Source organism: Mesoplodon densirostris, chromosome 12 (assembly GCF_025265405.1).
Source record: "Mesoplodon densirostris isolate mMesDen1 chromosome 12, mMesDen1 primary haplotype, whole genome shotgun sequence".
Lineage (NCBI taxonomy): Eukaryota > Metazoa > Chordata > Mammalia > Artiodactyla > Ziphiidae > Mesoplodon > Mesoplodon densirostris.
The window spans coordinates 17,779,391-17,794,439 of record NC_082672.1 but is presented as its reverse complement, the minus strand read 5'-3'; the positions used below and the strand labels follow the sequence as shown (position 1 = coordinate 17,794,439).

General features: G+C 41.6%; 1 protein-coding gene and 1 pseudogene across 1 annotated transcript in view; both read left to right on the top strand.

Annotated features, from left to right (window-relative positions):
• Positions 1 to 1,624: 1,624 nt before the first annotated feature.
• Positions 1,625 to 15,049, top strand: part of SASH1 (SAM and SH3 domain containing 1) — a 266,274-nt gene continuing 252,849 nt past the window's right edge. The window contains exon 1 of the mRNA XM_060114659.1: positions 1,625 to 1,699. Coding sequence (XP_059970642.1) covers positions 1,679 to 1,699 — 21 coding nt within the window. The 5' untranslated portion in view covers positions 1,625 to 1,678. The remainder of the gene's footprint in view (positions 1,700 to 15,049) is intronic.
• LOC132500386 (large ribosomal subunit protein eL33-like) lies at positions 9,515 to 11,079 on the top strand (annotated as a pseudogene).

Below are 15,049 nucleotides of genomic sequence, written 5' to 3'. Positions count from 1 at the left end.
TCAAAATTACCCACTGCTCACTGACAATGTCTGACTTTCCTTACCTCATTTAATTAAAAAAAAAATTAACTAATCCTAATAAATTTGCTAAGTAAGTACATTCCTGATGCCCATGAGCAGGATGACAATTCTGGAGTATGCCTTAGCTAACTGTTTCCCCAGAAGCCCATAAAACCAAAAAAGAAAAAGAAAAAAAATCTAGGTGTCTGATTTGGATAAGGTAGTAGCTTTCTTTACCCTTCAGATCCAACTTTTCAGCTAAAACCTGCCTTGCGGCCATACTTATAAATATATGCTCCAAGGTGGAAAAAAATTTTGTCTGAGATGTCCACCTAGTGGCATTTAGTGATTATTCTTGAAAACAAAAGAAAGAAAAGCCCTTTACCCTCTGCTCTCTACCAAGTCTTGATGAATGCATCATAACTGATATGTGAGGTTTGGATTTTAGAGACCACCTAATTCAGCCACTTTACAAATGGAACTGTGGCCTGGGCAGTGGCTTGTCCACAGCCACTGAGTTAAAGAAACCTGGGAACAGGTCCCTTTATGTCCCATCCAGAATTCTTAACACCCTCGTGTAATGTTGCTTCATGGTTATGTAGCACATGTGTCAGCTAGTGGAAGTTTAATCTGTGTCTCCCCATGAAGGTAAGAGAAACTGTAGCTATAGTGTTCATTGGTGGGTCACTTAATGCTTTGCCACGTAGCTTCATTATGTCACACTCATTAATTTTAAAGAATAGACTGTGTTTTCTAAATATATAATTTACTGTGACTATTTTCTGACTCTTCACTAGTGTAACTTATACCTAGACTTATCTGTGTGTGCTTTATGTGGAAAGTTTCGTTTAAAAATCTTAAAATTTTTCCTTCAGATTTTTTGCAAGTTAGTAGTTTTTTTAAAACCTCTTTTCAGGTTTATTAAATGGGGTTAAACTATACTAAGCACCAGCTATGGGTGTTTTTGAGTCTTAAATCCTGGCGAATGAGCCAACCCTACAGAGTGGTCTCCGGACAGAGGGTGCTCCGAGTTGTAGGCAGTTCATGCCACGGGAACACTAATTCTAGAACATTAAACTTATCATGTTAAATTGATTTCTGGATGTTTCTCTGTGGAAGTCTTGGAATGGTCCTCCCCTTCCTTTCTTTGAGCCAAGAAAACTCTGAACCAGAACAATTCAATTTCAATTTGTGGAAAAGTTCTACTCCATGGACTCAACATAGTGCTAAGACAGATTGGTGGGGCAGGGGGGCAGGAACATTTTGATCACTTTGGCATGTTACTAAAATATCTGAATTTCTAGTTAATCGCTCTGAGATGTATCTACAAGCTTTGTTTCTGAGGAGTATGTGCAAGCCTCGTTCTCAAGCCTGGGAACCTCAGGAGCAAAACCTGCTTTTGAGCCATAGTTCTTGTGTTATATGTTAAGCATTTGGAAGGAACCCCAAGGAGGCCTCAGGAAGCAGTTACTGCCTCTTGACTTATCATCCTGAAGGCGATTTGTTTTAAAGTTGATAATCCCTAGAGCTACAAGAGTGTCCCACATCTGCCCTGAATTGAAAACAGATTGCCATTAAGAGCCTTACATCAGCGCTGCGAATTCATTCGATCTGAGTCAGAAAGGAAGTTGGAGAACATTCGAACGTATGGCCTGATAGCAACACGGCAGCTCCCTTCATGGAGGACCAAGACGGCAGGGTATGTAGGCTGTCTGTTTTCAAACTTTAAGACTGTTTTTCTGTAAGGAAATGTCCTTCTGACCTTTGGGCAGGAATATTCGGGGCGGGACTGTTATAGCTACCAGGTATAAAGTAACGGTCAGTCTGTGGGCTTTTCAGTGCCACCAATGAATCGATCAGAATTCCAAGAGGCTAGGAAGCCTCCACTGTCCAGAAATTTCTCTGCCAGGTTTTGCGTTTTTGTGACTTATCATTTATATAAGATATATTCAAAAAGTATAGATATTTATATAAAATTCTCCCCCCCCCCAGCCTCTAAAACGATTCTGGAAGCCAAGAAAAGTTTTTACTGTTAAAAAGAGAGAGCTTTTCCACCCTCAGCTTATCTATGAAATTATTTTAAAATATTTCCACACATGCCAGGAATGAAGGATGGGACTCTGAACTTCATATTCCAAGCCTCAGGGGACCGGGACCATCTGATTAACTGTTTAGCATTTAATATCCTACTGAAGTCTTCTTCTCAGCTGGCTGAACAACTTTTTTCCTTCTTTTTCTGGTGAAAAATTTCTATTATAGAATGTGAGGTTCTTTTTCTTCTAAATTAAAAAGGAGATTAGATTTGTTCATCAAAAATGATTAAAGGAAAAAGAAGGCAACAGTGGTTATGAACAAGGGTCTGAGTACCCCACAGCTTGAGTTATGGATGCTGAGTTACCCTCCGCCACTCCACCCCCATAATCCCCCGCCCCAGCCTGGCTCCGGAGGCCCTTCTGGCTCCTTCTCCAGGTCTGGACTGGGCTTTGGTGAGTGGAGGCCTCTCAGGTTACTTCCAGAAGCCTATTCTGCTCACCCTTTTCTCTGAGAAGCTGAGGACAGTGCCTGGTACAGCTGATACCCAATAAATACTTGTTGAATGAAAATAACATTGTGGAAGGGAACCCTGGAAGAAGTTTGAACATATGAAGCTAGTGAAACTCTCTTTGGGTCAATTTCCACTCACCTTCTTGGCAAGAGTGACACCAGAACTAAAGCATAGAAGGTGACGAGTAATTGAGAGAAACGTGCTAGAGTGTCAGTCAGAGCAACTACATATAAAATATGTGATTCCGCGGTTATGGTATTAATAAAGTACAGAAATGAAATATGAGTCTTGAGAGGTAACAATTGCCCTACGAGAGTGTTCAGGAGTCCGAGGAAAGCTGGTACAGGGGAAAGTGAGCAAACACAGCTGGCCGGCTTCCCCTTCAACTCAGTGCAGATGTGCTCATCAAAAATGTTCCGATAGCACAAAGCCTGTTCCTGTTACATGTGCTTCCCCCAGTTTCAGAAAAAAATACATTAAAAGCAGCCCAGTTGGCAGGTAAGATTTTCAGTCCAAATGCCAATGTACTGTTCCCTCTTGACTGGTTGCCCACAGTTCTTGAAAGGGGGAAGGTCTTTCAGATGCCAAAAATTGAGTGCAAACTGTGTCATGGGACTATGCCCTCTTACTCCCAGCGAGACAGAGGCTCCCTTTTAGAAAAGGAAGCACATTTGGGTTTTTGTGCTGGAGGATGCAAAAAGATGTATTGATCAACTCAGACAGAAGGGGGAATTCTCAGGCTTAGAAACATTGCTTCTGCCCTAGCTGAGGAGACTGGCGAATAAGCCTTGCAATCTATAGAAACAGTTCCAGTTCAGACCAGCTTCCTCTCTGGCGGATGATTATAGATATAGAGATATAGCTATATTTATATGTATCTTAATTTCACTAACTTACTTAATCTCAACCCCAGAAGTTTGGGAAGAAAATAAAAGTAGTGTTGCAGAGACTTCAGGGTGAAACCCATGTCAGAAATTTAACTTCTAGGGAGTTCGCTGGTGGTTCAGTGATTAGGACTCCATTCTTTCGCTACTGAGGGCTCGGCTTTAATCCCTGGTCGGGGACCTAAGATCTAAGATCCAAAAAGCCTCACAGCACAGCAAAAAAAAAGAAAATAAATTTAACCTCTATTACCTCAAGCAAAATTCACCTCCAAAAAGCTCTCTTGGGCTTCCCTGGTGGTGCAGTGTTTGAGAGTCCGCCTGCCAATGCAGGGGACACAGGTTCGTGCCCCGGTCCGGGAAGATCCCACATGCCGCGGAGCGGCTGGGCCCGTGAGCCATGGCCGCTGAGCCTGCACGTCCGGAGCCTGTGCTCCGCAACGGGAGAGGCCACAGCAGTGAGAGGCCCGCGTACCGCAAAAAAAAAAAAAAAAAGCTCTCTTGCCCCTTTTAGAGTAACAAGCAAGTCTTCATTTGGGGCCATATCCTCTTTCCCTGCCCTGTGTTTGAACATCAGGCCTGTCTCTAAGGCTGTGCCACTATATGCCAAGTCACAGCCTCTTGGCTCTCCAGAGTTTTGTAAACCATTGTTTGGAATTCAGAACACATTATCCCTCAGAAACAAGGTTAGGCTCCCAGCTCAACTCCTGAATGCAAATTTATCCCAAAATATAGAGAATTTGTTGCAACTTTCTGGAAATGGACAGAAAGAACTTCTATCGTTTTGTTTAATGGCATTGAAGAATCAATTTTACAATGAATTGTAATAATGCTTTTGAGAGCATTTTCAGTATCCTTGAGAATTAATTATTGGCCTTGCATACCATTCCTTTCTTTATCCAAACCCTAACCACCTATCCTAGGTGCTTAGTCTCCTGTTACTCCTTTGAATGGTACTCTAGGTAGCAGTCCCAGCAAATTATTTGCATGTACTTTTCCATTTGTGGTTTCTTTTGCCTGGAATATCCTCCTCCTCTTCTGGTTCCTGGCAAACTCTTGATCAGCTCAAACACTAACACAGTTAAAACTCTTCTGTGATGCCCCAGTCAAACTCTCACTTCTCTCCTCCCTTGGACATAAACCCTTCTGAGAAAACTTTGCACAAGTTCAAGTGGTTCCTTCACTGACCTTCTAAAGTACCAGAGATCCTAGTTTTAAAAGTTGCCCCTAGGGGCCTCCCTGGTGGCGCGGTGGTTGAGAGTCTGCCTGCCGATGCAGGGGATACGGGTTCGTGCCCCGGTCTGGGAGGATCCCATATGCCGCGGAGCAGCTGGGCCCGTGAGCCATGGCCGCTGAGCCTGCACATCCGGAGCCTGTGCTCCACAAAGGGAGAGGCCACAACAGTGAGAGGCCCGCATACCGCAAAAAAAAAAAAAAAAAAAAAAAAAGTTGCCCCTAGGAAAAGTTAGAAATTCCCCTCCCCACCTCTCCTGCATTTCTCTAAAACCTTATAAGTACCACCATGTATTAACATTCACCACATTATATTGTAAATTTTTATTTACACGTGGTCCCCTTCACTAGACTGAGAACTCCTTAAAGATAGGGATTTCTTCAGGACTTATTACAACGCTGGAATATATTAATAGTAAATAATTAATAAAAGGATAGATGGATGAATGGATGGATGGATGCAGTGAGCGCTGGATAGAAAGTTCATTTATTTAGAGGAGGCTGAAGAGCTCTATAGAAACTTCTATGGAATTCTGAATGGAACTTTTAGTTTCAAGGACATGATATTGATGAAATTTGACCATTATTATTTTACTTCTATGCTTATGTAAGGGAGGGATTATGAACAGTGGGAAGAGAATGGAGCTTGGAATAAGAATGTATGGGTTCTCACTCTAGTTCTCTACTTTCCAGTTATGTGGACTTGGGTAAGTTATTTACCTCTCTATTTTTGCTTTTCTTCATCTGTAAGATGGGGGTAATACCTAACTTGAAGGAGTTACCATGAGCATCAAATGATAATCCATCTAAAAGCTCTAGTCTAGTGCTTAACCCATATGAGGTAGAAGGTAAGTGGTCATAACATATGGGTCTAGATCTGAGATGGCAGACATAGAACTTCGAAACCAGGAGGAATCTGGGTGCCTTCCTTCCAGCCTTGGACACTCTCCTTTTGCAACTTCCCCCCTTCATTTTGATGCAGCCTGTCAATAGCATGATTCTAGCTTTTACCAGCCACTTCCCATATCGCTTGGGTGATTAAAAATAAAATAAACTTGAAAGTGTGAGAGAAAAGAAGAAGAGGGATCAGGGGATTTGTAAGTTAAGTATTGGGGAAAAAAATTACCCAAAGCAGAATTAAGTAGGCTATGATGGAGGAAGAAGGAACATTGTACGTACATGCAAAGAAACGAGCAAGGGGATGAGGAGAAAGCTGTTTGGTAGAGGTGGCTGCAAAGTGAAAGGAAGAGATGAGGGCTTGCATGGCTGGGAAATTGCATTCTGGGATTCTAAAAGGGGCAATTGTGGGTTTTTAATTTTTTTTAATTTTTTTATATGGCAGGTTCTTATTAGTTATCCATTGTATACATATTATTGTATATATATCAATCCCAATAAAAGGAGCAAGTGTTCATTTACCATACCTACGACTGCATTGCTGTGCATTGGTATCTAAGAAGCACCTTGTGTAATTTCAAATAGTTCACATAAACAAAAATGATAGAAATACCTTCCTAACTAACATTTAATGTACCACTTACCAGGTGCCAGGCACTGTTCTTAGCTCTTTACCCATATTAGCTCATTTTATCCTCACAACAACCCTGTGAGGTAGGTACATACAATCCTTATTTTACTGTTAAGGAAAGACAACACACTGGGATGTATGGGAGCCACTGCTCGAGCCCAGGCAGTCTGGTCCCAGAGCCTGCACACTTCACGCAAGAATGTACCTGCAGGGGCTTCCCTGGTGGTGCAGTGGTTAAGAATCCACCTGCCAATGCAGGGGACACGGGTTCAAGCCCTGGTCCAGGAAGATCCCACATGCCACGGAGCAACTAAGCCCATGCGCCACAACTACTGAGTCTGCGCTCTAGAGCCCGTGTGCCACAACTACTGAGCCCTCGTGCCACAACTACTGAAGCCCTCATGCCTAGAGCCCGGGCTCCACAACAAGAGAAGCCACCACAACGCGAAGCCCACGCACTGCAACGCAGAGTAGACCCCGCTCGCCGCAGCTAGAGAAAGTCCACACGCAGCAACAGAGACTCAACAACAAAGACCCAAAGCAGCCAAAAATAAATAAATTAATTAAAAAAAAAAAAAAGAATGTACCTGCAGCTGATAGGGCTTCTCGCACAATCAGGTGGCCGATTCAGCCATCACGGTCAGCCATGTTGTGAAGTCCACTTTGGTGATGACCATCCCTATGGATATACTTTTCAAAATATAATTTTAATGCCTGAAAAGTTAGAATGGTAGAATTTTATAGCATGGAAGGACATTTAGTTCATTATGCGCAGACCAGTAAGTCAGCCTCAGGGACACTGATCAGAATCTCTGGGGACCCACAGGCGTTGAGGGTCAGATGAGCTTAGCCACCCACCTAGCACTGCAGTGTCGGAAGGACATCATCTTTATTCCAGATGATTGATGTCCAGGGAATTCTAAAAAAAATTCTTTCTGAAATTAGGTTGACACCCCAGTAGTTTTCCAAATATGAAAATAGATACAGTTGTGCTGTCTTTTTTTTTTTAAAGAATCATCTATTTTTGACCTATGAAAAAAGTAACAAAGTATACAGTTTGTGGGCATTCTGTTTATGTTTCCTAAATTGAGTTTGACAGGTCCATGTTCTAAAGTCATTCCATTACTCATACGCCTAACGCTGAGCTCTTACCTCTCCCTCAAATTGCTCTGAGCAATTTGATTCCATTTTCTCCTATCAAAAATAGGGAAACATTCAACTAGTTAACAAATTTCACAAATCCTGATCCAAGAATGTGTTAGGCAGGCAGAAAGAATGTAATTCTCCCTTTTGCTACCTGTTTGAATTATTATAAGCATTTCTACAATTAATAAAGTAACTGCAAATGCTACAAAGTTCTCTATCTCTCTAGCTGTTTTAGTCATTCCTATTTTAAGCCTTTCACATGCCCCACTGATGTTTTAGGGCATAGTTTTTGGATGAATAGGTAGGTAAGCTTGCTGGAGAAGCTGCCAGAAGTTTTGCCTGTCTCCAATACATCCACTCAGTGACCCACCTGAGTTCTTCCCTTTGACTCAAGAGATCAGGAAACATAGCATTTGGCAAAAATAGGGAGCCAGGAGGAGCCCCACCTCCTCCTTGTACAGCAGTGGTGGGAGAGGAAGGAGGAAAAGAGGAATGGGGTAGTAAGTGGGTTGCCTAGGTGTCTGTCTTCATTTTGTACTCATTACAGCCTGGCAGGAGAATATCTTATGTAACATCAGTCCCCTATGGAGCATCTTTACAACCATTCAGGTGTCCTGGAAATAAACATCATTAAATTAAATTAAGTTTTAATTTAATTTAAATTCTGAATAAAAGGCTTTTTATATAAACTGACTAAAAAGAGCTTAACTATTCAAAAATAGGTCAGAGAGAAAAAGGCACTTTCAAGTGTCCAAAACAATCCCATTTTTTAAAAATCATGCAAATTCAAGCAATACCTAACAGAAATACAAAATTAAGTTAGATGTACCCTTCAAGGAACTAATTTTTTTAAATCATCCAACTGCTCCAAAGTGCCAAGAAAACACAGGACACTAAAATGAAGTCCAGATTCTCAAACAGAGTTTGAATTTTAAGCGAACTCTTCATTGGCAAATGGCTATGTAAGAGTCTGGTTTTCGAACGACTAGCAACCTAGCAGGATTATTGTGAAGCTAGGATGAGATTTAATGAATTTGAGTCTCCCAGTCCAGCACATAGTGAACAGTCACTAGTATTTTGTTGAATGAATGCTGAGTAATTCTGTTTTTTTAGTTTATTTTATTCAAGTATAGTTGATTTAGAATGTTGTGTTAATTTCTGCTATATAGCAAGCGATTCAGTTATACACATATTTACATTCTTTTTCATATTCTTTTCCATTATGGTTTATCACAGGATATTGAATATAGTTCCCTGTGCTACTCAGTAGGACCTTATTGTTTATCCGTTCTATATATAATAGTTTGCATCTGCTATTCCCAAACTCCCAGTCCATCCCTCCCCCACCCACCCCCCTCTTGGCAACCACAAGTCTGTTCTCTACATCTGTGAATCTGTTTCTGTTTTGTAGGTAAGTTCATTTGTGTCATACTTTAGATTTCATATATAAGTGATATCATATGGTATTTGTCTTTCTCTTTTTGACTTTCTTCACTCAGTATGATAATCTCTAGGTCCATCCATGTTGCTGCCAATGGCATTATGTCATTCTTTTTTAATGGCTGAGTAGTATTCCATTCTATATATGTACCACATCTTCTTTATCCATTCATGTGTCGATGGACACTTAGGTTGCTTCCATGTCTTGGCCATTGTGAATAGTGCTGCTATGAACATAGGGGTGCATGTATCTTTTGAAGTATATTTTTGTCTGGATATATGCCCAGGAGTGGGATTGATGGATCATATGGTAATTCTATTTTTAGTTGTTTGAGGAACTTCCATACTGTTCTCCATCGTGGTTGCACCAATTTACATTCCCACCAACAGTGTAGAAGGGTTCCTTATCCACTACACCTTCTCCAATGATGAATAATTCTGAACTCGTGAAGCCAAGCCAACTCAGCTATCCTCTTAGGTCCTAGCTGACACCTTAGCATGGGTTATTCCTCAGATTACCTAAAAACAACACATCCTAGAAAGGGCAGATCCCCAGAAAACAGAAGTCCCAAGTGTCTGAAACTTGTTTTCTAACCTTTTATGAAAGGGTAATGTAAGAGTTAGGACTGCGTTGCTCTGAGACTGAAAGGATATCATGTTCATCCATTCATTCACTGGTTTGTTTAAAAAATATTGATTGTGTGTCTTCAATGCATCAAGTGTTATTCTTGTGCTTGGGAGATGGATGTAGACAAGGCAGGTGAGGGCTCTACCTGCATGGAAATTACGTTCTCTCACAGAGCTCCTGGTGTGTTACTCCTGCTGTCACCAAGCACTGAACAACCCCTGGGGATGGGCAGCAAAGTGCCCTGGAAAGAGCAGTCAGCTTGGAAGTTAGACTGAAGCCTCCTTGAATCCAGGCTCCACATCTTGTCAGCTGAGTTTCCTGGGAAAAGTTTCTGAACCACAGTCCTTGTCTGTAAAATGGGTATAATAATGCCTACCTTGCAGGGATTCTGTGAAGATGAAATGAGACATATTGAGTGTAAAGTACACACAGTAGGTCCTCAGTAAATGGTAACTTTTTATTACCTTAATGAAGAAATAGATCAAAAGAGTGTCACAGAAGAAGGATATTTTGGGATAAGAAAATGTGATGGGCAGTTGTTTCCTCTGAGCATATTCTACAAAAGAAATACATTTTCAACCATTTTGGGGATAGACTGTTGATATGGAGCGTGTTGAAAGTGTGATAATAAGACATAGGAGAAGCATGATGTCTCGTTATACATACTACATTGCATTGAACATATGTTCTTTGTCCCCACTCCCTCCTCAAATTGCAGTAAAATGGAAATAAGGGGGGAAATAAAATAAAACCACAAGAACAACAATGATGGGGGTGTGGATAACAGAAATGAGAAATGCCAACAGAAGTTGGGAAGATTGAACACAGATTGAGGGAAACAGTAGCAACTGATGTGGAATATAACGGAGGAAACTGAAAATTAATTACATGGGGTGTGGGGTGTGGAGAACACCCACAGGAACAAGTGTATTGGAGCCGAGAACCCTAAGAAGGTTCTGGGAAAGGAAGCCCCACAATGCAGGGTTTCCAATCTGATTTCTGGTGCCTCAGTCTTAAGTATAAACAAAGAATCATCAGATAACAGGAGAAAGCTGTGGACGTGAAAGACAGCTAAACAGATGGGTGGGGAAAATGAACTCAAAGGTAGCAGAGACAATCTGAGGGACAGAATTGCATTGAAAATACACACTGAGGCTCTTTCAGCCATCTTGGAGCCTGTGGAGGCCTGCTGGGAACAGGACTTCTAAAATGACATATATCTGGAAGGCTATGGTCCAAGGCCTTTTTTGCTGTCTAGAAGCGGGGTCCCTGGAACCAGAGGGAGCACACAGCTGTTCTGAAAATTGAAAGTGTGTATGCTCGAGGTGAAACTAAATTCTGTCTAGCCAAGAGATGTGCTTTTGTGTACAAAGCAAAGAACATAGTAACCTCTTTTTAGGCCATGCCCCATGGCTTGTAGGGTCTTAGTTCCCAGACCAGGGACTGAACCTGGGCCCTCAGCAGTGAAAGCACAGAGTCCTAACCACTGGACCGCCAGGGAATTGCCAGAACACAGTAACTCCTGGTGGGAAAACCCAACAAAACCAGAGTAGTCTGGGGAAAGATAACTCAAGCTCATGGGACCAGTGGCACCATGGGTGCCCAATTCCAAAGCAACCTTCCTCCTAAGGCCATTGGACACAGAATCCATGTGATGCTGTGCCCTTCGAAGATTTAAACTTACTGAAAAGTGAATAAATAAAAGTATGGATCTGTTCTCTTGTATTTTTGTTTATGTGTATACATACATGTATATACACACTGAGTATGCTCAGTGAGGCAAGAGGAAGAAAAACAAATACAATTTTAAAAAAAAAGAATATTCTGTAAACAAAAACAATTTTTAAGAGGCTTCGAAGATAAAGTTTAGGAAGTCTGCCAGAACTAGATAGGAAATGGGACATAGTCTAAGGAAATTAGAGGATCAGTCCAATAGGTCAAATATCCAAATAATAAGTTCTGGAAAGAGAGAGCTGAAAAAACAAAATGGAAGAAATCAATGAAATAATAAACAAAAATTTCCCGGAAGTGAAAGACAGGAGTTTCCTGATTAGAAAGACCCACCTAGCACCCAACATAGAGAATAAAGCACATCATTGTGAAATTTCAGAACAGTAAGGATAAACAGAAGACCCTAAAGGCTGCCAGAAAACAAAAAGAAGGTCACATAAACCATCAGGAATCTGAATGGCATTGACTGCTCAACAGTAACCCTAAAAGCCAAGAACAGTAATTTCCAAATTCTGAGCTACAAATGACTTCTAACCTAGAAATGATCAAGTATGGGGTGGACTTATAGCATATAAGGGGTCAAAATAGTTACATCGGGACTTCCCTGGTGCTGCAGTGGATAAGATCTTGTGCTGTCAATGCAGAGTACCCGGGTTCAATCCCTGGTCAGGGAACTAGATCCCACATGCATGCCGCAACTAAGAGTTCACATGCCACAACTAAGGAACCGGCAAGCCGCAACTAAGGAGCCCTGGAGCTGCAACTAAGGAGCCCGCCTGCCGCAACTAAGACTGGGCACAACCAAATAAATAAATAAAAATAGTTACATCACTTACATCCCTTCTCAACAAGCTCTTAGAAGACTTGCTCCACCGAAATGAGGGAATAAGCAAAGCACAACCAACCCAGAATGGGGCTCCAGACAGAATAGATCAAAAAAATAAAGAAATGGAACTGACTGATATACCAATGGCTTCCATCATATTGCAGGGTGTTTTATACTCTGTCAGAAGATTTGGAGCAGAATATTGGACAAATAGATAGAAAAGTAATAAAGAAGAAAACTCCAAGAAAGGAAAAATAATGAAAAAAGAAATATGGTTATAGTACACAATATGACACAGCTATGAACAATATTCATTCAGTCACAATAGTAGAAGCACTGAACATTAACAAAACCATAAATTAGACTATAAATGAGGTGGCCATGGATGTGGACCACTCAGACTTCCTATCAAAGGACAACCTGCTCCAGGAGTATATCCCCCCCTTGGGGACCCACTGTTGTCTTCAGGGAAGGCTTGATCTCCTGGGTTCCCAGCCAGTGACTGAGCACAGCAGGGGGACAAGGGCCAGCCATTGCTGCCCGGTGTGAGACTTCTTCACTGGGCAGTCTTTAGTCTGGGTCTCATCATCAGCCTGGCCTTGAATTTCTCAGAACTACACTGCAGTCTAAGTCTCTTCCTACCCAAACTTCCTTCCTTGCCTCTCTCCTTCATGGTGTCAGATCTGCCCTGGAACCACCGCTTTATCTCGTTCATTTCTAATTCTGCCTTGTTTTCTGCTTCTCAGAGGACCCGAGATAACACAATCATTACATTGGGAGGATAAAAAAAAGGAAAAATAAGGAGGGGTAGGGGAAGCAAGCAGGATGGAATGTGAAATCATCATCTTTCATATTAGGAAGTCAACAGATAATATCTGTATGTCTGTAACAGGGGAAAAGAATCTAAGAAATAGCAGGATAGGCACAAAATTTAGAAAGATGACAATGCCAGAAACAAACAAATAAAATAACCAAAAGAGCTAAGAGTGGTTATGTCAGGGAAGGAGGGGGCGAAGAAGGGAGCTCTGTGTTGTGGGGGGGAAGAGGGGAGTAAGGCCTTGAGAACTACTTGACTTAATAAATTTTGCTTATTAACCTCTGCCCGATATGATGATGATTAAAAAGCATGTATCTATACACAGATCAAACAGATACATATATAAAACATCTTTAACTATATTTTTAAAATATGTAAATATATATCAAACATCTTTAAAGCATTTATAGTTTAAATAAATATGTATTTAAAGTATGTTGAGGAATTCCCTGGCGGTCTAGTGGTTAGGACTCTGCGCTTCCACTGCAAGGGGCACAGGTTCGATCCCTGGTCAGGGAACTAAGATTCTGCATGGCCAAAACTAAAATAAATTAAATAAAATATATAAATATATATATATATATATATATATACTAAATATACATAATATATATATTTTTTAACATCTGATCAAGATTGTGGTAAGGAGTCTCAGGTGGTGCCTCTTGCTTTTTTGCCCTCTCCTCCATCTATAGTACACCCAGCCCTCTCCCCAGCTGCAGCCTCTGCCTCTAAGCATAGCTCATTTCTCTGCGGTGAGGACACCCCTAGAGATGTATCCGGGGGCAGGGAAGGACACTCACGTATCCCTAGAAGGAAACCTGAAGAGATTCAACCAGCTGCTTTGCAACTCTCTCTGGGGACCCCACTCCACAAGGCTTATCGTGTGACTGCAGCTAAGCCCAGGTTTATTTCTTCCTTATTCTGAGCCATCCGCAGCTGGTTAAATTAGCCAGACACTTTCCTCTGGGGTGAATGACTGAACTGAAGAAGGTGGAGGGGGCCATGAAGAAGAGCGGATCCCAGAGCAGCTCGCGCTCCCTCCCGCGCCCACTCTCCACCTGCCAGCTGCGGCCACCTGGGCCCTGAGACAGCTGCCTAAGAGGCCCTGGACTCCTGCCACATACCTTCCTCCCGTGGCGTGCAGGCCGGGTGGAATGTGGGCAGGGACACTGTGGGGAGGCGAGGGTGTGTGTGTGTGTGTGTGTGTGTGTGTGTGTGTGTACACGCCAGAGAAACCTCACACCCTTACCTCACATGACCATAGTTCTTCCGTACTTGGTCAGAAGCATGTGTATCTACCTGGGTCTCCTACTGGGCTTTCCTCATCTCCATCTGGTCTTGGAAGAGATGACACAAAACAGGAGACACTGAATTGTTCGGGGACCAGGAACTCCAGAAGGCCCGTCCATAACCCTGTGAGTTACTCTGTCAGCAGGAGCACATTATCTAGGCCAAGCAACAAAAGTCATCCCAATTGCCAATATAGGAACATATCAGAAGATTTTTGATGACAAGAACCAATAAGCAGATAATGTTTTAGTTTTATTTTTTCCATTTTATAAAAGTAATATATACTGGGAGTTCCCTGGTGGCCTAGTGGTTAGGATTTTGTGCTTTCACTGCTGTGGCCCATGTTCAGTCCCTGGTCGGGGAACTGAGATCCCACAAGCTGTGCAGCATGGCCAAAACAAAAAATGAAATAAAAGTAATTTATACTCAGTTGCATAAAATCAGAACTTAGAAACAAGTCCAAAGGGCCACAGTTGTACAACACAGAGGTGCCCACTATTTGCCTTGTTCTTTCAAGTCTTTTTCTTTCAGTCTCTTCCAGAACTCTGAAATCTTATTTTATGTGTAATTTCATATTCTGAGTTTCCACTTAAAATTTCATCAAATGTGTTTCCTTATACCGTTAAAAACACTTCGTAAGCATCTTTTTTTGAAGTATATATAATATTCCAGCTCACAGATGTAGCATAATTTGCCCAATCATTCTTCTTTGTTAGGCTTTTAAAATTATTTCAAGATTTTAAAATTAGAAATAACGTTGTGATGAACCTTTGGCATATAAATCTTTGTCCTCATTTCAGATTATTTCCTCAGAATAGATTCCCAGAAATGGAGCTGTTCAGTCAAGTGGTATGAACATTTTTAAGGCCAAGTAAATCTTTTTTCAGGCTGACTGTGAAAAAGATTGTTTAATATTTAATAATATTCACATTTTTCAGATGAAAACATACAAACCATTAAGTCTATGCCATGGTCCAGCTT